Genomic DNA, 23929 nt, shown 5'->3' with positions numbered 1-23929 from the left:
ATTGGCTAAGAGATGGAAAAGTTGATTATTCCAGTGCTCAAAGAGTAGTGTGGGCAGAGATCAAAGCAAGAGAGCCTGTGGCAGGTTTGGAGACTAGATCACTTTGGCTGTAGCACTCATCTAGGTTTGTACTCAGCTAGGTCTTGTCTGCATGAACTTTTGAAAGCCATATCTCTATGTTGGAATTAATGCATTGGCTTTTCTGGACATAGTGTCAATTTTTTTTTTAAGTGCAGAATTTAAATGTTTTTTAGTTCTTATTGAGTTTATGTCTTCTTTCCAACTTAGGAAATCTTGATTCTGTCAGCCAGTGTATTAGCCATTAGTAACAACTTGGTGTCACTTTTAAACGTAATAATCAAGACATAGCTACTCTTGAAAACTTTAGTAAAATGTCTTGCTAAGATTATTATATTATTTTCTTTATCAAGGTTATTATGATCAGTATAACCATGTTATTACATCTTGACATAAGCAATTAGATTGAACCATATGAAATTGCTAATATACCTAATACACAAACATTTTGAATTACTAAAAAATGGCAATTTCGTATGGTTCAATCTAGTTGCTTATGTCAAAGTATAACATGGTGATACTGATGATAATAACCTTGGTAAAGAAAGAAAATTAGTTTGATTCATCTGTTATCAGGGAGCCACTTCTTCCCCTGACCACTGCTTCCTTTTCTGCTAACCATGGGTTTAAAAATTCATTCTAGTGTTTATTAGGGATCATTTTGGGGCTTTCTGTGTTTTATCAAGGAGGTTGGTAATCATGGAGAATGAAATAATTAAGTTGCTGTACGAGGGAGTGCATTTGAAGAGATTTGAAAAAGTATTTGGCAAAATGAGTTTAGGAACTCATAATCAACAAATGGCCTATTTCCCTTTTTTTCTTAAGTGTTCTATTAGTTTGTTATTTCTTGTTCATTGTCAAGTAACAAATTTTGAATCTCTTTTTTTTCCAGTCAAACCTGATGGTAATCATACTAGTCCATAGAAACTGGGTATTTTGAATATTGCTTTTCTTTCAGCTACTTACATTTCTCTGTAGTGTACTACTATTACTGTGACACTTTATGTCATGCTTTGGTTTCTCATTTGTCTTCCTTCCACAAAGACTTAGAGCTCTATTCAGCAGTTAAAATAATAGGCTCATTAAAAACTGAAAAGAAATAAATTATTATCCTTGAATGGAAGGGTAACAGTTTTTGAAAAAATCACTTTGGTAGTAGTTAGAGATTCTTGAAGACATATTTACATTTCTTTTCCTTCCTTAAAGTTAGAAACCAAAAACCCATAAATATAAAATGTTATACATAAGAATACAAATAGCTTTTTAATGTTATACATTAATAAATTATAATTTTAATTTATATGCCTATTTACTATTATTTATATTTGGAAGCTTGTACATAGTATATAGTTTAAAGCAGAACATAATTAATGGAATTTTACAACATATAGGTGTGTATGAAAGTTTTGAAAAGATCTGTCCGTGTCAACAGTAGGCAGTTCATGTTTGGGAATCTTAAGTCTTTGAAATATCTAGGCTTCCAGTTACCTCCTAATCATTCATTAGAACAAGCCCATAGATTTTTTTTATTTTTAAGTACATTATTGTAAAGTCAGTTGAATAGTTGATGCTTTCTAATCTCCAGCGGAAATAATTTTCAAAATTAACTAAATCTAATGTTTTCATTTTTACCTCTAAAATATTCTCTCAGTCTTTTATCAGTCTTCTATCATATAAATGAAATTTATATTCTTTGTTTCTTTTCCCCAGATTCTTTTGTCTGGTTTTCCTACCTCCATCTTCCTCCTCTATAATCCATTCAGTTTATTATATAGTAATTAAAGCATAATTTTGATTCCAGATCTGCTCATAAGCCTTCTTCGTTGGCTTCAAATTCTCTACAATATAAATTCTTTGCTGCTTTGTTTTTTATTTAGGTCCTCTATGATTAGGTTCTCAGTTCAAGTTTTCAGACCACCATTTTGTACCACAATCTTATAGGACACTACATCATAGCCCAACACAGCCACCCTCTCTTTCTAGTACAGAGCTGTGCACATTCAGTTGTTTGCCATAGTTTGCCCGTTTTCTCTGCTTGGAATATTCTCCCCTGCTTTTTGTGTTTCAAAATTTTCCTTAACCTCCAGCCTAAATGTTGTTCATTACTTCAGTCTTTCTGGATAACTTCAACCAGAGATGATTCTCCCTCTTCGTTTACCTTTAGCTCTTTTATGATGCAAACCATATCTAAAACTGAAGGGAAGAATGAAAATACTGTGTGTGAAAGTGCCTGCATTCCCTGCATATGATGTAAAGAGAAGCTAACATTTTTTTTTTGGAAAAAAAAAGTATCAATGTAGATTAATGGGGTATAACAAACAGTAAACCATTTAAATGGGGGGAAATGTAGTCCATTTTTGTCAAGAGATATTTGATAAAGAAATTTTAATAGAACAAAGTAATATGTATAGGCTTTTAAAGTATCTTACAATTATATTTGTTTTATGCCCCTAAATATTTCCCCCTTGCTTTCGGGAACAAAATCTGATCTTGTTTTTGGCTTTTTAAGCTCATGAGAAAGAGTATTGGTTTAGCTCCAGTGATAAAAATAGCCTTTTAGTCATAGAATGCATGATGATGGAAAAGAGTGGGATTCAGTTTTGTTATCCAAGCTATGGACTTGATTTCAGACCTAATAAAAACTTGAACAGAAGAAAAGTTCATTTGTAAAATGTGATATTAAAAATTGAGTTTTTTAACTTTTCAGAAGTACACATGGAACGTTATAAAATGAATTCGTAATATTGGATATTAATTATATATTAATAATTTGTTTCTAGAACCTGCCTTCTGGATCATCACGTGTTGGAGCCATTAAACTTACCTACATTTCAAAGGTAGTCTTTATACATTGTCTTATATTCATGTGTGAATTAAAATCCTTGTGAATGAGAGTACGAATGGAAGCAGCAGTTTCCTTTCCATGTCCTTTAACAGTGATGTTCAGATTCCTATCATGCTGAAACAGTTTCTGATTACTATGTTTAGGAAATTCTTTAAATCGATACAATTATGAAGAATACGATTTTAACTTACAGGATGTGGCAAATTGCAAAAGTTAACATTAACTTTTATGATCAGGTATACGAACATCAGAAAGGGAGAAATCAGTGAAACAAATTCTATCCTGAGAAGGTCTGGAGATTTTTCTAAGTCTATATTATGTTTGTTTAGGCTGTTTCCAACTTTTAAATCCCATTGTCTTTGATACTTTTTTTTTTAATGTTTTATTTTGAGGAACATACGAACCATTTTCATATTGAAAGGATGATTCTCCCCCCTCTTTTCACTTTGTCTCTTTTCATTTCTGTTTTCTTCTTTATTTGTTTTTCTGGTAGTTTTGCAATACTATTTTTTTGTTTTTAAAAATTTTGATTTTACGTTTGTCAGGTACCTTTTTTTCTTATTTTCTTCTATTAATGTTTAGGGAACTAAAAGATGCTGAGGTGCTAGCCCTGTGGATTTGTGTGTGTGTGTGTGTGTGTGTGTGTGTGTGTGTTTTACATAAAAGCAATAAAAGCTTGTTGATTACTTACATATGAGATGCAAAAGGTAGCAACACAGTATTATTAGATAATATGGGTACTATTACGCGTATACTGAGATCTGTTGGCAAAGGTAGATCACTTCAACAGAAGACAAATTTACAAATGTGCCTCTGTTTAGAAGATAGATGTTATATAAATAAAATACTTTATATTAGTGTTACAACAGAGGTATTCATTCTCATTGACCAAAAAGAAAAGAAAAGAGCCCTTGGACAATAAAGATTACATATTTAAAAGGAAACATTTTTCTGTTAAAATCATGTTATGTAAATTTACATATGGCAAATATTATGTGGAAGCTCTTTCTTGAAATCAGGTATTAACTCAGTAAAGTGGGTAGGGTGACTGGCCAGCTGCTTTCCCCTCCTCCATTGCTCTTCTTTTAAAATATAACCTTTTTTTCTGTGCAGTTCTGTAACTTTCATCTTGTCCTCCCACTTCCTAAAGTTTAAATTGTGCAGTTTGTACTCTACTTTGGATGTACCACTTTTTTTCCAAAAAAAATTTATTTCGAAAATTTATTTCTGGAACAAACTTTTGTGTGACTCAGAACTGTGAGTTTGTAGTCGGGATCAGTGAGGAATCCCAGACTTAGAATTCCTTTTGAAGGTACAAAACAGATGCTGCAATTACCAGTTCTGTCACTGGACAACAGCATGGCAATAGTTGTGAATGAGCTTCTCGGAGGTACTTTATTTAAAGGGATAGCAGCCACCAAATGCAGCTGGTTGCCTCATCTTCTAAAATGAACCATGAGCTGCATTTAATAAAGTGATCCCATTATCCTAGGGTATTCTCCTAGGAGCAAGAGAGGATCCAGCTCCATTTTGATCTCCTCATAGCAGATTAATGCCTTAATCTTAATTATTAAGATTAAGATTAATTCAGTTAAATGCCTGGATTTATGGACTTTAAATGCACAGTCTCCCCTTTACCCATCCCCATTTTTGCTTAAAAATCATAGCTAATTTAGAAATACGTTATTTGGGAAGAATGCATAGTTCTTGTAGAATATTCATTGAGGGTATTTTGAAAATTATGTTAAACTAAAAATACTTGTGTGTATGACATAAAGCCTAAAGGTTTACTTTCAGCTTCTCTCTGACATTTCTTTGAAGAGAAAACAAGTTTGTTCAAAGAAAATTTGGAAGTATTATTTGCAACCTCTTACAGTTGGGAACTGCATCCTATGTATTTAATTTGCTGTTCTTTTTCAGTTGTCTTTCATGTTTAATTTTAAGTCTATTTACTAAATGTGTATGATTATTGGGGAATCATACATGTGGAAGTTTACATAGTATATACGGTTGGTTTTAGGATGATATGAAGAAGTGAGGAACCCATCTCTATTTTTCTTTTTAGGTTAGCGATGCTACTAAGCTAAGGCCAAAGGCGGAGTTCTGTTTTGGTAAGTAGCCATGTTATATGTATTTTAAATTGACTGATATAATTGTATCATATTGTAAAAAAAAACTGTAGGAGAAAACCACACAAAACCTATGGCTGAATGAATTATTCTAAAGTGAATTCCCTTGTAACCGCTGTACAGATAAGGAAATAACATTTTGCACTCGCCCTCCCCTAACCCCGAAGCCTCTTTCCTGTGTGCCATCCTAGTTACAATCACCTCCTTCTACCCATGTGTAACTGTAATTTTGGCATTTATAACGATCACCTCCAGTGAGATTTCAGGTAATTTTAAACTTTCTGTGTCATGTTATTCTATATTAAACATATAATTAATTAAAAGGATTTGGTCTTTAGCTTGTGGGTGGTGAGAAATGTACAGTTTGGGATAGGAGTAGTTGAGGGTATTGGATTAACTTACTCAGCAAATGTTTAGTATATGCCAGGCACTGTGCTTGGCAGTGGGGCAGTAAGATGAATAAGAAGCAGTTGCTGCCCTTAAGGCTGGTTGGCTCATAGATAAAAAATACCAGGCAATTATTATTGCAGTTGTCACAACCTGTAGATAAAGGGATATGCAATCTATTAAGCACAAAGAACGACCTTCAGATCTTTATTGGGGAGCTTGGGAGTCGGGGAGCCTCCCCGGAGGAGGAGATGCTTACACTGGTGGCCAGCTAGCCTGCTGCTTATATCCTTTAGCACTGCAGAGAAAAGGCAGGAGGACCACATGCACAGAGGATTGTGGGGAGAAGAGCGTGGTGTCTCTGGAGCTGAACACTGAAGCTAGAGGGTATGATAAGTGGCTAGAGAGTAGAAAGGCAGGCAGAAGCCAGGGTGCTGTGTTTTGACGAGCAATAGGTTTTATTATTTTGAAAAAAGAAGAGAAAGAGAGCATCTGAAAGCAGACATAAGGTGAAGGAGTTTTTTGTTTTTTGTTTTTTTTTTTGGTATGGATAGGAAGGTTTTGATGTAGGTAGACTGGGTAAGTGGCCTCTGAACTACTGTACTTATGTAAGGTCCTGAGTTAGTGTGGTGGCAATGGGAGAAGGAGGAAGGGTGAAAAGAAGGAAAAGTGCAGGGGCTTGGTGGATATGGGGGAATTAGAGAGAAGAGAGAGGTAGCAGGGAAGTTTGCTTCAAGTAAAGAAATGGGAAGTCAGGGAGAGCTGGTTATATAAGGTAAAATGTTTGCTATGGAGTTGAAATGGTGGGGAACTTCCAAATGGAAATGTTCTGTTGATAGTAATTGAGGACTGGATGGAACTTTAAGGTCAAGAATGGAGAAATTTGGGGTCTGTTAAAAAGGGAGTGGTAGTTGAAGCTAGGAAAATTGATACCCTCTCAGAGAGTATGTTAGTGGACATTAGTGACTGAAGGAACAAATATTTGGAGTGGCCAACTAACATCAAAAGGGACTATTTCACATTAAAGTGAGAGATACTTTTGGGGGTAGAATTGAAATTCTTTGCTCTCTTTTGCTTGAAAAGGACAGGTTTCTTTAGGCAGTGGTTAGAAATAGCATCTTGATGTGAGCAAGATGAAACGTGGCTGTCAAGGTAATCCTCTTACCTTGAAGATTAAATAGGAAGATTAAATTAAATTAAATGCTTTTATCTCACTATGAAGCTATTTTTTAAAGTTACATGTTTATTACTAATTATAATTTTGGTTACGAAGCAGGACAATGTCTCAGAGCCTTGTAAATGAATCGGTATTGCATGTCAAATAACTGAGAACTTTGTATTTTAGAATGTATAATGCACATACTTTTGACAACCCTTTTTTTCTAAAATCTCAAACTTACAGAAATAGTAATATACAGTAACAGACTTGACATTCATAGTTATTGGAGTATTTAGAATGGGTGATTTTAGTTGGAATCAAAAATTAAGATTAGTCATTCATTGATCAGTCAATAGTTTATTAGTCCTCTACTGCTAGTGGGAGTAAAGATTCATGAAATGCTTACTTTCAGAGAGAGAAGCACTGTCTTCTAAATAGAACCACAACTTTCATTAAAAGTGGCAACATGTCTTCTCTCAAATTGTCCCAAGCCAGTGAGAATAAGAAACATGCAAGCCATTTTTGATGGAGGGAGCAGAGTATCTGTAACCCTCAGTATGTAAAGTTGGAAAGTGGATAGAGGAATGGTAGATAATTTAGCAGAGTGGAGGAAGAGGCCAATGAAAAGCTCACCATTTAAGTTTCTGCCTCACCCCAATTCTAGATAGGCTTAGGTATAGGAGATACATTTTCTGAGGAAGCAACAGTGAGGAAGGACCAAAAACAAAGACTTAGTTTGCATATCTATATCAGAAACAATCTCTGTTCCCTACCTCCATCTAGCTGGATCAGGCAGACACCCTTCCCCTGTTCCAGCAGGAAATGGGATGTGTGGTGTCTCCACAAATACAATCAGTGAGGCTATATATTTAGGGGCACTAGTCCCAGAGAACGAAAGGAATGAGGCATGAAAGTGAAAATAGGAAGATTAAATGAAAGTCTGCACAATCAGTGCAACCCCAACCCCAGAGCACTGGGCAGCCGGGTTTAGGTGAGTAAGATCTGAATACCCTAGAGAAAAGATCCATAGATACTGACTGACATCTGGGCATTTCTACTAGAAGAGCTTGCCATAGTTGACTAGTGAGGTCCACAGTCAGCAGCCCTACAACAACCCAAGAGAGCTTTTCATCAGTCTTTTTAGCACTTTCTTTTAAAATATGAATAGACAGCCCAGGATTACTGAACATTTGATGAGAGAGGATTATCAAACAGGAGAAGGAACATGAGACAATGCAAAACACAAGAAAAAGGCAAAGAAATCTGAAAGTAGAACAAAGGTAAAGATAGATAATGGAAAAGAGATGAAAGCAATCAAAGAAGTCCAACATCTGATAGATACTGAGAGGACAGAGGAAAGTACAGAATAGAGAAAACAGAATGGGGAAAATTGACAAAGAGTGTGATAAAATACCTTAGAACCTCTTGAACCAAAACCATATATTCATAACCAGTTGATCTCAGGTTGTGAGATGATTTTTGTTTGCAGTTAAGCTAATGTTTATGCTTCAAGTTTTATCCATTTTATGTATTCATTCTAATCATAAAGATTTGAAATGAAATACTCAAGTGGAAAAGGTAGGAAGGATACAAGCTTCTAGGGGTGCATTTATTATTTACAGTGAAACCTTTACTTTAGGGTTTTTATGGTAACTTAGCAGTATCAAAGTTTTTTTTTTTTTTTTAATTGTTCAAAGATTTTCTTTCCTTTTCTCCCTTCCCCACCAATATTGCTAATACACCACATTTCAGTCACTTGCTTTCCTTTTTCTTTTTTGAGATGGAGCCTCCTCACTCTGTCCCCTGGAGTGCAGTGGTGTAATCTTGGCTCACTGCAACCTCCACCTCCTGGGTTCAAGTGATTCTCCTGCCTTAGCCTCCCAAGTAGCTGGGATTACAGGTGCCTACCACCATGCCTGGCTAATTTTTGTATTTTGAGTAGAGACAGGGTTTCACCGTGTTGGCCAGGCTTGTCTCGAACTCCTGACCTCAAGTGATTTGCCTGCCTTGGCCTCCTAAAGTGCTGGGATTACAGGCGTGAGCCACTGCTTCCTGCTTTACATTTTTTATAGTGCTTCCTTACTCCTTAGAAATCTCCAGATGATGGCAGTGAAAAATATTCTGTACCAAGCACTGTGTTAGTTTCTTGACATACAAGATCGTCACCTCTTAAGGAGGTGGAATGAGTGGCATTCCCATTTCACAGATGAGGAGTATCAGGCTCAGAGAAATTAAGTAATGTTTGAAAGATGATATTGCTTGTAAGTGCATAAGCTAGTCAGGTTGGACTGATTCCAGGCTGACTTTTTTTCTAGATCATACCTATATATCTACATCTTGTCATGAAGTAATTCTTAAAGTCCAAGAGATTTTATTCAGATTGCAAGGTATACTAGGAGTCTTTTTTTAGATGTATATTTACATCTCTTCCTTCCCTTAAAAGAGATCCTTATATAAATATTATTTATTCAGAAGTATTTGTATTAAGCATTTACTGTGTACCAAGTATAGTATATTAATAAGTGCATAGATTTTTAAACTCTTCAGATGTTCTGGGCAGATGCCCAAAATAACATTGAGGGGAAGAAGCCATTATGAATGAGGAGGGCTCTGCTTCAGCCTAAGCTGAAAAAAAAAAGAGTATAAAAGGAAGCCTTACTGATGGCTAGAAATTACAAGCACAAGTTATTTATTGATAGGTATAGCATCCTAGTGAATTACGGATTTATCTTAATATATATTTATGGCAATTATAACTTTTCCAGTCTCTAGAAAGATATACAAGAACAGATTTCCAGTGTGTTAAATTTCTTTTAAGGTTATAGACTGGTTGTTTTGTAGTGCTTTGCAAGATAGGCTTTGACTTCCTTTCTAAGACCTTCATCTCAATTCAAGGAAGCTGTAGTTTAGAGTGTCTTGGTCTCAGTCCCAATTTCAAAATCTTGTGTGTTTTCCTTGAGAGTTTGCATTTCCCCTTCTCTTAGCCACATTCAACTGTGTGCTAGTATATCTTTTAAAATTTTGGTGGAGACGTTTTGAAGTTATTTTTATGTTTGAACAATTGCAACAGTATAACTATTCAGATACTTAGCTCCTGGAATAATATTTTTGCTTTTAAAAATAAATGCACGTGGTGTATAATACATAGCTTTAATTCAAGAGTGGACTATGATGGTTTATAGACAACTGTATGTGCACATGTGCTTTGCTTTATAAAAGTACATAGTCCCTAAAGGGGTATATATAAACTAAATTGCATAAAAGTTCCAAATGTATTAAGATTCAAAATATAAAGGAAATTCATAAGGTCTAGAAAAATAAATCTTAAGTTAGGGAGATTTTCTAGATGATATGAAATCTGGATACATTTATAGAAAAGATTCATAGTATATTAAAATTTGATAAGGTATTTACCTTATTTACCAAATTATTTACCAATAGGTTGTTAAAGAGTATTAGGAAAACACCACACTAGGTATTTCAAACCCAAGGGATTTGTTACAGGGAATTGGTTACCCAAATCTTGGAAGACTGAAAGAATGCGAAAGGAATGCTGAAGTAACCCAGAAATTAGAAACTACATGAAGTAACTACTACTCAAGGAGGGCTAGAGAGACAAAAGGGGAGAGACAGTAGTATTACTATAACCTAGGGCAGTGGAGTAGGAGCTACCATGGAGCTATTGGTATCCAAGGGGACTCTGCAAGGCTGGCGTAGGGGGCAGGAAAAGGCCTCTAATAGTAGCTAGTTGTGTGCTGCTGTTGGAGAGAGGTCAACAACAGCAGGAATCAAGGAGAGTCTCCTCTTTCCTTCTCCCCTCTCCCACTTTACAGTCTCTCATCAGTACCTCCCATTGGCAGAGAATGGCCTCAGATGGGGTCTAGGAAATATTGTTTGCAGACTGCCAGCCCCAATGCCACAGAGCCTTTGAAAATTAGAAACTAGAGATATCCACAGGTGCTAATAACCAGTTCTGGTGAGGGGTATTCAGTGAAATAAACCTTGCGTATGTGGTTGATAGGAATGTGAACAGATTCAACTTTGTGGGAAGATGATTTGGAAATGCCTATAAAAAGTTTAAACGTCAGCTGTCTTTGACCCAGCCAATCTATGTCAAGAAATTTATCCCCCAGAAATGCTAGCCAAGTGTGGAGAAATATATGTGTGTGATGTTTCATTGTAATATTTTATATAATTTCAAAAACCGGAAGTAGCCTAAGCGTCTATCATTAGGGGATTGACTAAATGTATTGTGGTGTATCCATTTGATAAAAAACATGGCCATAACAAAATAAGAGTTTTACCTGTGTTATTGTGTGATAAAAGCTATATTATATGTGGTCTGATATATTTCATCAAATCCACGAGAGTCATGGTGTTGAACCTAGTGAAGTTTTTCAGCTACTGCGAACATAAATTTACAGGTAATAAGTACAGTATTTGGTGTGTTATTTTTTTCTGTCAACAGTTATGAATGCAGGAATGAGGAAGTACTTCTTACAAGCCAATGATCAGCAGGACCTGGTGGAATGGGTAAATGTGTTAAACAAAGCTATAAAAATTACAGTAAGTATGTGTATTTTTTTGAAAACTGTTTGATGTCTGGAATTAATCTTTTCATTTTGAAGATACACCTACCAAATGTTCCCAGCTTACCAACAGGTTTCATACTCAAGCTTTGTTTAAAAGACAGGTGTTCAGAATGTGAATATGTTGTCTTGTACTTGGTGACTGTTGGTCCTTTTATCAGCCCATGATTGCCTTTTTAACTTATGAACCTAATAAGGAGATATATTACTGCAGATCTTAATCACTTCTTACAACGTTTCTAGGAGAATATGTGCTTAGCACGTAGAGTTCTACCGGGAGGATATATTTTTTTCTTCTAGTATAGTGTAAGAGATTTCCTGCCACCTACCTGGGGAATAGGCACTTCTCTCTTCTAAGCCCTGACTGGGGATTGGGGTCAGAGAGGGAAAGAGTTGAAAACAGGAGCAGAACAAGGGGAGATGAAGGCTGAAAAATGAGGGATAGGGATAGGGATAGGGATAGTGTCTAAAGGGTTGTGGCAACCAGAGGGTCCTGCCCCATGTGACCCTTGAGAAGTTTGTCTCAGGCTCTAAACTTCCTATGTCCGATTTTTTTCCTTGCGTTCCAGGGCTTGATACCTTTCCCATGCTACAATTTCTTGCTTGTAATGTGTGCTTCTCTTCTTTTTTGGTTTTCTGATGAATATTTATTGATTATTTACACTGTGCCAGATCTTAGACTGAAGGTTTTACTTAAATGAACTGGAAAAGTGAGACCTAGAAAGATTAATCTACCAGTTTTATAGCTAGTAGATTATGGAGCTGGAAGTCCAGTCCAGTTTGTTGGACTCTGGAGCCTGAACTCTGAAGTGCAGTGCCTTCCTGCTTCCTGAACAAAAACAGCCCCTGTCTCCTTACTCTTTTGTTCCTAGAACCAAAAACCTTTACTGAGAGAGTTTGCTAGTGATGGTTTCCCTTTACACTTTTGTAGAAAAATACATAGTAGACCTGCATGGAATATGTTGGGAAGGAGTTCTTGTGTTGTGAGATTTGTGTCAATTGCGTTTTTTTTTTTTTTTTAATAAAGTGCAATTATTTACTGACCCTAAGTGACGTATTCTCAAAGAATATGTGCCCTGAAAGTCAGCGTATGTTAGTCACTCATTAGTTTTAATCTAAAATGAATAATTTCATATTTATATCACAACACAATAAAGAGTCAGTGTAGTTAAAGCTGTTCCCAGAGTTAAGTCGAATTTTTTTTTGTTTTGCACTAGAACAGCTTGTTACCACATGACAGAAAACGCCTACGCACTGCATCTGATCTGTGCATGAAGCAGAAGTTATTTTAGGTTTGTGCAGTTTTAGGAAAGCAATTTTTAAACCTGATTCAGACATACATATTCTTAAAAACTTTTAGCTAATCATTTTAACTCTTTTAATTAATATTCCCTGCTGAAAAATTTCTTTAGAAAGATAGTATCTTGTAACTTTACTAACTTCATGTTTTACAATTTGCAGTAACAAGCAGCACTGGTTTCTTAGTGCTTTAAGAGAAAAAGCAGTGAATTGTCTCAGGCTTTTTACCATTTTGGGGGGTCTTAAATTGCTATGTCTAATTTATCAGTGGTATGAAACAGTCTTATACAAATGACACTGGTAAACTTTTTTTTTTTTTTTTTTTTTTTTTTTTTTTGAGACGGAGTCTCGCTCTGTCGCCCAGGCTGGAGTGCAGTGGTGCTATCCCAGCTCGCTGCAGCCTCCGCCTCTGGGGTTCTAAGTGATTCTTGCGCCTCAGCCTCCTGAGTAGCTGGGATTACAGGTGTGCGCCACCACACCCGGCTAATTTTTGTATTTTTAGTAGAGACTGGATTTCGTCATGTTGTCGAGGTTGGTTTTAAAACTCCTGGCCTTGAATGATCCACCCAGCTCGGCCTCCCAAAGTGCTGGGATTACAGGCGTGAGCCACTGCACCTAGCCCAACATTACATTATCATTCAGTGAATTGAATATCAACTTTCCTTTTAACTTTTGAGAAACCTGCAGCGTTTTTATGTATTTCACGCATAAATACTTAAATCTGTTTTGTTCATCTCTTTATTCTCTAGTTATTTTTACCTTTTCTTTTCCTACTATTAGAATTTCCTACTACTAGGATCACATGGAAATGCCTGCCAAGAATACATTCAGATCTCCTACACAAAATGCAGGGACGTAAAAAGATAGAAAGCCAAGGAAAGGGAGAAAGGCAGTAGACAAAGAAACCAAGTGGATTCAGTGTCTGATATGTGCCAACTGCCCAGTGGAATCACTTTTCTCATTTTCATTGGACAGTTGGGTGGTTTGGGGTAGGGTTGTATCCTGAAAATGTCTATCTTAATGGCTGAATGTAGACCATGTTTTCTAGTGGGACCTATCGTTTTTAAAGGAGTTATCCATATTCATGGATATTTTGCTTGAACTTTTCTTGTTCTTAGGGAATAAGATGATTAAAGTTAGATAATTTTTATAGTAAAATGCAGTTCTAAGTTAACTATTAGCGTTTGATTTTATTATAATGACAAATTAGAAGCAGTGAGCTTAACAGCATGAGCAAGGACTTTTAATATACTGTAATTTAAGAAAAATGGAAAAACCAATATAAATTTCAGTATTTTAAAAATTATTTTAAAGGTTTTTCTTAATAATTCCGATGTCTAAGTAAACTTCTTGAGAGAATAACGGCTGGTTTTCTTATGGGTCACCTCTTAGCAGCACCTCTCATCTAATCTAGTTGAATAGATTGTTTTCTCTCTGGTTTCAAGTTCTCTTAATGCTGTTTTCTGTTCTCAGTGAGATAACCAGGCCATATTTTCTCTGTCAGAATAATTGAAATATATGATGCTATTTATTAGAAAATATAATGGGCTTCCCTAGCAAATCGTTCCAGAGTATACTATCCTAATTTTATTTGACAAGGAAAGTTATCTTCATTATTTTATTGCCTTTAAAAAGCACTCCAAAATGTGCACGTTCTTAGAAGCATTCAAGAGGTATTCAGGATTCTCTTCTCTTTTCTGTTTTCTCTCTCTCTTGTTTCTGCGGATGAGGGCATTGTAGTATGAATATGAACCAGAGGCTGGAGGGTTGGGCTTAAGGCCTGAGAGAAACCACTTCAAGGGCGGCAGGTGGGGAAGAAAGGGAGAGGGAGTTTTAGAAGTCATCTAAGAGACAAGTCATTTATTATATCCATAAATTACATTTGTGTGGATTGGGATTTACTGTAGCTCAGCGTCCTTTCATATACACATGGACCATGTTTGCTAAATGTTTTGCAAAATGCTGCTTTGCAAATCCTTATCTGCATTGTATACCCTCTTTTCTACAAATCGGGTGGGAGTAGCATCGTATAGAAGGAGAGCACAGGTTTTAGAGAGTGTTTCTCAATACGGTTTCTGAAACTCCTGCCTCAAAAATGTCTGGTGTTCTTGCTTAAAGTGCAAGTTTTTGGGCTGCAGTATAGATTTGTGGAGTCAGTTTCTGGGTTCGAAGCAGGGAAATCTGAAGTTTTAAATAATCTTCCTGGGTGATACTTTATGCACTCTAAAGTTTGAGAAACCACACTGCTTTGGAATCACACTAGTAAATGGTTTGAGCCTTTGAATACAATGTGAATGGTGTCCTGTAGTTCTACCAGTACTCTATTAACAGGAATTAGCTATATGACAAGCAAACTATTTAAGTTAAATATTTCTACACCACTACTTCTGTGATTGTCAGTAGTATTTGTCATAGTGTTTCTGAAAGACTGCAAGGTTCCAAATGCCCTTTAAATCATTGGAGAAAGACTAAATCATGTTCAACATCATAATTGATGCTAAGCAGATTTGATTACATTTTATTCACAGCCTTAAAAATGTATAATTTAAATACAGACTACGTGCTTAACAGTCTACAGATAGAAATGATTTACTCAGTACCTTATTTACTGAATAGATCACGTAAGAAAAGCTAAAATATATGTTAAAAATTTGTGATACCTTTGATTTTTTCATCCACTTTAGTGAGGTGTTAATAGGAGATTCTGCTGTTACCACAGTCATTGTTTTCCTGTACTTGTGAATGATTTATCATTGATCCAAGTATTGGAATTCCTTCTTTAAATTTCTAATGAAAAGTTTTGTTTTGAAACTTCTGATGTGTTTTTTTTTTTTTTTGAGATGGAGTCTCACTCTGTCACCCAGGCTGGAGTGCAGTGGCCGGATCTCAGCTCACTGCAAGCTCCGCCTCCCGGGTTTACGCCATTCTCCTGCCTCAGCCTCCCGAGTAGCTGGGACTACAGGCGCCCGCCACCACACCCAGCTAGTTTTTTGTATTTTTTAGTAGAGACGGGGTTTCACCAGGTTAGCCAGGATTCTGATGTGTTTTAAGAATTTTGCTATTTTTCCTGCTGACGTTGGATTCATCCATTGAGTCTTTCAGCATTTATTGAATACACTATGGTTTTGGTAATAGTCTCTGTCTTGAAGTCAGGAAAGACTGAATATGCCACAATCCCAGAATCATGGGTAGGAATGGAGAAAGGGAAGAAAACAGCAAAGAGCTGTAAACCAATTATAAGTGTGCCAGTAAACAGGGTCTAGAGCACAGCAGTTGGGCTTGGCAGAATTACACACACTTGGCTAGAATGTATTATAGTCAGGACCTAAACCTATATCCCTAATGCCCCTGAGCCTATTTCCTTATCTCTTAGGTGGGGGTAGAACCCCTATGCATAGAGTAGACAGGAGTAGTAAAGGAGAAAAATGTATGAAATAGTACTTGCCCGAGTAAGCACTCAGTGATAGCTATATTATAAAGTATTATTCTAACAGAAAAATTAGTGTGATAACTTAAAGGAGTACATATATGGACTGTAAATAATTTTTATATGTATTTGTCAACTATATACAAACAGACAATTAATTAGAAATTCTGAGAAAATAGGTTCACATGTATAATGCTGGTTGCAAAATGATTCATTTTATTTACTATTTCAGGTACCAAAGCAGTCAGACTCACAGCCTAATTCTGATAACCTAAGTCGCCATGGTGAATGTGGGAAAAAGCAAGTGTCTTACAGAACTGATATTGTTGGTGGTGTACCCATCATTACTCCCACTCAGGTAATTAGGTAACTCTTCTATTGCATGAGGGTCTAATTACTGTATATTGATTTTTATATTATTAAAACTAAAACAGGGCATCTTTGCTGAATTAGTATAATATTCAATTACTATAAAATATTTTTGTTTATTTCAAAAGTATTTATTATAAAAAATTTGGAAATTACATAACGTTTAACACTTTATCATGATTTCTCTGAGCCTTTCTTCGGTGTACTTTTCACCTCAGAAATGGAGATATGAGTTGTATATTACACTTTGTAAACAGATTTTTTCACTTACATCATGAACATTTTCCAAGTCATCAGAAATCCTTTTACATCATTTTTAATGAGCATATAGTAGTTCTTCCATGGATTTACCATAAATTATAAATCCTCTATTGGACAAATAGAGTTCCTTTTCCTTTTTGTTTCTTTTACTTTTATAAACAATGCTATGAAGAATATTCTTAAAGGAGAAATTCCTAGAAATAAAATTGCTGAGGCAAGAGTTTGCAAGTAGTAATTTTTAAAATCTACTTTTTCTACAACCTGGTCTAAGTGAGCTAAACAGAGGACTGGGATTTTAACTCAATTATATTTCAGAAGTAACCATATGCTAAATTAAGTCTTTATTTGAGTTTTAGGAAAAATATAAATTTATGAACAATTTTCGATGAAATTAAAACTCTTGTCTGAGCTTGAATTTCTTGTTTTGCTGTTGAAAAGGATGAATTTGTAATGGCTACTAAGTTACTGGTAGTTGAGAAAGCAATAATTTTAAAGTAATCAATTGGTATTGCTAAGCTTGGGTATTTTCATTACCAGTGTGCCTTTTGAACTTAAAATAAGACTTTGACACTTTATAAATCTTTTAAGTCAAATTGTATTATACCCCACATTTTTCAGGTCTTTTGCTATGGGAGGGTGATTAGTGGGATTAGAAATCTTACAACATTAATTAATTAATTAACTATTGAGTGCTTTATGCTTGGCAAAGGGTATGTTAATGAAGAAAATTGACAAAATGAACAAAATGAACAAAATATGACAGCTCTATGCTGTCATAGAGCCTACATTTTTCACCAAAGTTGGATTAAAAAATGAACTAGAATTGTGTGTTTACTTTTTCCAAAAGTAATGATTTTAAACTATTAACCTTCTGGTTACTATGTAGCTAGATTAAGCTGCTTTCACTGGTATTATGACCTATGTTGACATAAGGGGTAAGACTATTTTCCTGTAGTTGTGTTAAGATATTGTATTAGTTAGTATCTGCGGCTGTTTTAATTTTGTCTAGAGTTAAGATTTTGTTGCATTGTAATTTTGGTATAGATCAGTCCTTTCTAGGATTTAATGGGGGGGGGTGTAATTTTAAAACTCTCAGAGAAGTTTATTGCATCATTTATTTTGTAGTATAGTTTTAAAAATTATAAAATAATATATATCTATTGTAAAGGGCAAAAATTGGTAAATTGGATCTCATCAAAATAAAAAATACTTGCTCTATGAAAGCCCTTCTTAAGAGGATGAAAAGCTACAAACCAGGAGAAAAATTTGCAAACCACATGTCCAACAAAGGACTTTTATCTAGAACATAAAAAGAACTCAGAACCCAACAGTAAAAAACCCAAGAAATCCAGTTAGAAAATTCATGAACAGATATTTCATCAAAAGATAAAAGATACACAGATGGTAAGTAAGCACATGAAAAGATGTTCACCATCATTAGCTAGTAGGGAAAAAATACAAAGTAAGAGCACAATGAGAGATGACTGCACACTATCAGAATGGCTAAAATAAAAGTGACAACACAAATGCTGCCAAGGATGAGGAGAAACATCTCTCAGGTGTTGCTGGTGGGAATGAAAATTCGTATAGCCACTCTGAAAAACAGTTTGGTGTTTTTTTTTTTTTTTTTTGGTGGTTTTTAATAAAAGTAAGCTTGTGATTACTATACAACCCAGCATTTGCAGGCCTAGGCGTTTATCGTAGAGAAAGGGAAAATTATGTTCACATAGAAACTTGTGCGTGAATGTTGATAGCAGTTTTTTCCTAATAGCTAAAAGCGGGAAACAACTCAAATGTCCTTTAATGGGTGAACAGTTAAACAACTGGTCATCCATCCATACCATGGAAATACAGCAATAAAAAGGAATGAACTCTAGATATAAGGAACAACCTGGATGAATCTCTAGAGAATTATGCTGAGTGAAAAAAGATAATCGGTAATCTCAAAAGATAACCTGTTTGTTTCCATTTACATTATATTTTCAAAATGTCAAAATTATAGTCTTGGAGAACAGATTAGTGGTTGCCAAGTGATTTAGGGGTAGGAGCTCTAAAGTTTACAAGGGAGCCTTGGGGTGATGACCAATTCTGGGTCTTAAATGTGGTGGTAATTACACAGATCTACACATGTGATAAAACTGCATAGAACTGTATAGACACACATAGACAAACGAATGTGTGTAAAGCTAGTGGAATCCGAATATAGTGTGTGGGTTGTGCCGATGTCATTTTCTTGTTTTTGATAATGTTACACAGTTTCCCTTTGAGGGGAAACTAGTGAAAGGGTACATAGGACCTGTTGTACTTTTTTTGGGCGGCTTCTGGTGAATCTGTGTAATTATTTCAAAATAAAAAGTTAACTCCTTCCCCAAAAAAGAGCACTGGTGGCAGGACTTGTGCAGAACAAGAGGAACAGAAATTTGTGCTTTAATCAGTGACAGGAAAATTATGAGTAAGTATATCAGATTAATTAGAAAACCCTTCAAAAATCTGTTTCTAACTAATCTAAGGTGGATTTTAAGATTTTTCTACTGGGATAGCATGAAATAAAAGTATGCTAAACAAGCAAGAAAATTATTTATTGTGCTTCATTTTAGAAAGAAGAAGTAAATGAATGTGGTGAAAGAATTGACAGAAATAATCTGAAACGGTCACAAAGCCATCTTCCTTACTTTACTCCTAAACCACCTCAAGATAGTGCAGTTATCAAAGCTGGATATTGTGTAAAACAAGGAGCAGTGGTGAGTAGCTTAACAAAATACATGAAATAATGACAAAGGATTATGTTCTAGCAAACTCAAATTAACATGGAAATTGCTTTATTTTATGAAAGACCCAAAGTGAGAGACCAGCATGCTGAGGAGAGTCAGGAGATAAAATAGGGAATATTCTATGTTTATAATTCAATGCTGTTATTTGCTTGGTTTGCACGGGGCCGGGAAAGTTAATGCCCATTACCACTGACTTTCAGTTTAAATGAGCTTTCCTAACAGTTTAATGTTTTAGAAAGTTTTTCTATTGATCTCCGCTCATCCTCGGGAGTGGGTCAGGGAAAGAGAAAGTTTTTCTGTTGATCTCTACTCATCCTCAGGAGTGGGTCAGGGATCGAGAGCTTTAGTGGGAGATGGCAGGCCAGGGGCAGGAGAAAGAGTGGGGCATAGGAGGGTCTCTTCCTTGATTAGGCATTGGGCTGACCTCAGTGGTAAGCTCTCTGACCTTGGGCTACTTACTTAACCTCTCAGGCCCTCAGTTTCTGTCTTAAGGAATATCATATAAAACCTACCATCTAGGATTTTGTTTTGTTTTTGTTTTTTTAAGAGATGTAAATAAAAAAGGTGTATTTCCCTTTGCACTGCACCTGGTACTTAGTAAAAGCTGTTATGGGTTAGCCCAGGTATTCCCACATAGTTCCATGATGAATTTTTTGCAAGAGCAAGTAAATTTACCAGTATTTCTAAGGTTGCAACATACCTTAGTATTTAAGCCATTCTTTCTGTGTGAACTAAATCTTTAGAATTTCATGAGAAAATTAACTGTGAAGTTTGGAAGTGTTTAAGTCTGAGTAAAGAAATACTTAAAAATTATTTTGGTGGTTCTGTTTGATTTCTCATCACTTTTTGGCAACTCTTAATTGTTTTAGGGCAGCCAGGGGAATGTCCTTTCACCTGTTTGACCTGCTTTAGGCTGAGGACAAAAATGCCGGTGAGGGCAGGGTTTTCTTACTGTAGAATGTCTGCGGGTAGAGTCAGAATTCTCATCAGGCTGTGATGCTCTGTTGTGTGTAGATTGAAAGCCCTAATTTACACACAACTGAACATCATAGCCTGATGGTTCCTTTTTGTTTTACTCTTAAGTCCAAAATACCAGTCAGAGATACTTAAGTGCTTTTGCAAGAACTATATTTTATTGACAAAAAATGTGTGTACAAAATAGGTTTACTTTATTAAATATTTAGTGCTTTACTACTACGTATAAAGTACTTGTGGAAGAATTCATGCATTTTTACAGATGGAGAAACTTGATGTGGTTTAATAACATTTCCTGTGTTTGCTCTTTACATGGGGCGGGCGGGGGCGGGGTGGGGAGTAGGAGGAAGGGGAGGTGCTTTTAAAAAAAAAAAAAAGTTGTAACACTAAAGATATGAAATAGGCTGGGCACGGTGGCTCACGCGTGTAATCCCAACATTTTAGGAGGCCAAGGTGGGTGGATCATCTGAGGTCGGGAGTTTGAGACTAGCCTGACTCACATGGTGAAACACTGTCTCTACTAAAAATACAAAAATTAGCTGGGAATAGTGGCAGGCGCCTGTAATCCCAGCTACTTGGGAGGCTGACGCAGGAGAATTGCTTGAACCCGGAAGACAGAGGTTGTAGTGAGCCGAGATCGCGCCATTGCACTCCAGCCTGGGTGACAGAGCAAGACTCTGTCTCAAAAAAAAACAAAAACAAAAAACAAACAAACAAAAAAAACCCACATAAAATCATACAATAAAAGATGAAAGCCAGGCACCAAAAATTGAATTAGGAATTCAAAGCCTGGGTAGCTAGAGAGGGATGAGGTTTAATTTATCGCATCTCTAAGGGAAGTAATGAGATTTTTTAGTGCTTGGCATGTCTGATTGTGGATTCATATCAGGGTAATTAAGTGGTGACTAACATTTGACATTCTTAGAAACACAAGTCTTATGTCTGTGTTCATCTCCGGTAGATGAAAAACTGGAAGAGAAGATATTTTCAGTTGGATGAAAACACAATAGGCTACTTCAAATCTGAACTGGTATGTTGTTATGTCATAAATGTTGCTGTAAGAATGTTTGAAAAGTGTTGCATTGTAGTGATTATATGTAATTTCTTGTACTGTTCTCTAGTTTTAGAATAAGTCTAGTTTTTAGAGGTACATACAGTTTATTTGGCTGTGATGCTTTTGGTTAATGATATTTTTCTTAAATACATTGTTAAGTAAAAAGATCCTATCTTCAAAGCGGCATTCTACCTTGAAAGATCTGAAGATCTCAGAATCCTGTAGTCTATAAATTTCCACTAAAGGGGCTGTCCTCTTGGGGGGTTAGCCCCACGCGGAGTAGGGAGAGAAGGACATCCACATGGGGAAGGGGTGGTGGCAGAGATGGGAGAATGGTCACATACACACTGATTGATAAAATCAGGAACTATATTAAGGATAATAGAAGCCAAGTCTTGTCAGAGAAATAATACTTTTTGGTGAATGAATGTATATTTGTATGTATGATGAGGAATTAGATATTTGCATAGTTTCAAAGTACCTATCTACTAAAATAGGTATTAAGTATTATACAAAGGCTGAAAAAGAGTAACATTACAGTGCCGAAAGTGGTGTAAAGAATTCTATCTGTAAAAGTCAACATTTAACCCTCTGTATTTCTACCTTCTCTTGAGATTTTCCTTACCTATTTCACATTGACTCATAAATCACTTCACATAAGATGTTTTTATCCTCCCTGAAGGTAGAATCAGAAATTGAAATTCCCTATTTGCCTTGTTTGAGTTGCATCCTTATTTAAAGTATTGTAGGGTGACCTGAGTCCTGAAATAGCTTTTTGGATAAATTGAGTGCAATTCTGTAGTATAAATGTTTATCCTAACTCTTCTTTTTGTGTGGGACCTTTGAGAGGGGAACCTTATGCTTTATTTGAATGAAGTCACCAGAACAGCATCGTCCATTAGAACTTTCTGCACAAATGGAAATGTGCCGTATCTGTATTGTCCAAGGGCACTAGCTACATGTAGCTGTTGAGTGCTGGAAATGTGGCTAGTGTGGCTGAGGAACTGACTTTATTTCATTTTAATTAATTTAAATTTACATCATTACACACAATGGCCACTGTATTTGCTAGCAGAGCACTAGTGTATAGGAAGGGAATATTTTAAGATTCACCTCAGGAGTCAGCTCTTCTGGGAAGCTTTTAGACTCTGGGTTAAGTGTCTTCTCCTTATGTGCCCTGTAGTACCCTGTGCATACTTGTATCATAATGTTCTTCCCAGGGTTTGGCAGTCACGTGCATTCTTGTCTTTGCAACTAAATTAAATGAGCTTCTTAAGGGTAAAGACTCTTGTAGTCTTTTATGATCACAGGGTCTGGCACTTGGTAGATAATAAGTGTCTTTGAATGAATGAAAAATGGCATAGCATAGCCAGAAGAGTCATTTTAGCATGGGGCTTTCTCAAAGCTTAAGAGCCTCAACTGGAAGTAGTAGTTACTTGGTTCAGAAAGTATCTGCCTTGTTGTCTCAGAGGCTACACTTGTGCTTGGTTAGCAGGTTGTCTCATTGATTTTATTTAATGCCAATACTCCTGGGAAGAGTCATTCATGCAACAGACATTCATTGAGCTCTCCATGAACTTGGTGCACTCTTCTGGGAACTGGAAATAAAAGAGAATAATTAGCAAAGTTCTCTGGCCTTCAGGAGTTCAGTTTTGATGGGGAAATTGACATGTGCCCCCATCATCAACAGTAGTTTTAATAATTTGGATTATTTTTAGTATTTAGAAATTGCAGATAAAGCCGAAAACCTTTAAAGGTCAGTAATTATAACTATACTTAAGTTTTCCTAATTTTACAGGGTATAGTTTATCTCCTCTGGTAGTTCTTTGTTCTTCCTCTCAAATTTCACAGAATCATGCCCAGCATACAGGTTTTCAAAACTTAGTATTTCTGTAATAGTTCTTGTCTCAGCTCCCTGTCCCCCAGTTTTAACATTTCTGAAATCTTAACGGTATGTCTTAGAGTTGCTAAGGGTGAGGGGCAGCCAGGCTGCAGCTGTGCTGTAGTTGACTGCTTGCCATATGCACAGTACCTTTGGGTAAAATCCAGAAGACACCGGCATCAGCATGTGCAGGAAAGGGTGCTGGCAGCTTGGGAGGAAATCTCAGGGACACCATGAAGCATTCTTAAATGCTGCATCACCAACACTCTTTTTGGCACAAAGAATGACTTGGAGTGAAAAACATGGACATTGGTGGCTCTAAGTCAAAAAGTGATTCAGAAGATCTGGAATCTGAATGTGAAATCTTAAAAACTGTAACCAGTTTATCTTGTTTATATTTTTCTTTTTTATATATGCTCAAGAATAATACATGATAAAAATGTTTAAAGTGTAAATGGGCTCTTTTATAAAACCTTTTCATCATGGAAAAGTGTAAACATACACTTTCAGTAGACAGAAATAATACATGGAACCTGCATATACCCATCACCTAGATGTCATAATTGTTAACATATGGCTCAGCTCGTCTTGTTTCTTCTGTTTCACCACCCACCTCCTGCTTCATATTTTGAGGCAAATCCTAGATATTCCATTTCATCCGTAAATATCTCAGTGTGTGTCTCTAAAAGATCATTTAAAAAATT

At 36.0% G+C, this 23929-nt stretch overlaps 1 protein-coding gene across 17 annotated transcripts in view; it reads left to right on the top strand.

Annotated features, from left to right (window-relative positions):
* The window catches only part of LOC105469837 (pleckstrin homology domain containing A1), a 55840-nt gene that overhangs the window by 20169 nt on the left and 11742 nt on the right, over positions 1-23929 (top strand). For 16 of the 17 annotated variants that reach the window (XM_011721426.3, XM_071068986.1, XM_071068988.1 and 13 more), the window contains 6 exons: positions 2859-2915; positions 4989-5034; positions 11067-11164; positions 16146-16271; positions 19141-19284; positions 21251-21319. In XM_011721426.3, the coding sequence (XP_011719728.2) occupies positions 2859-2915; positions 4989-5034; positions 11067-11164; positions 16146-16271; positions 19141-19284; positions 21251-21319 (540 nt within the window). The remainder of the gene's footprint in view (positions 1-2858; positions 2916-4988; positions 5035-11066; positions 11165-16145; positions 16272-19140; positions 19285-21250; positions 21320-23929) is intronic. The other variant, XM_071068992.1, reaches the window with a different exon arrangement.

This window comes from Macaca nemestrina, chromosome 9, assembly GCF_043159975.1.
Source record: "Macaca nemestrina isolate mMacNem1 chromosome 9, mMacNem.hap1, whole genome shotgun sequence".
NCBI lineage: Eukaryota > Metazoa > Chordata > Mammalia > Primates > Cercopithecidae > Macaca > Macaca nemestrina.
Note: the sequence above shows the minus strand (reverse complement) of the source record. Positions and strands in the feature narration are given on the sequence as shown.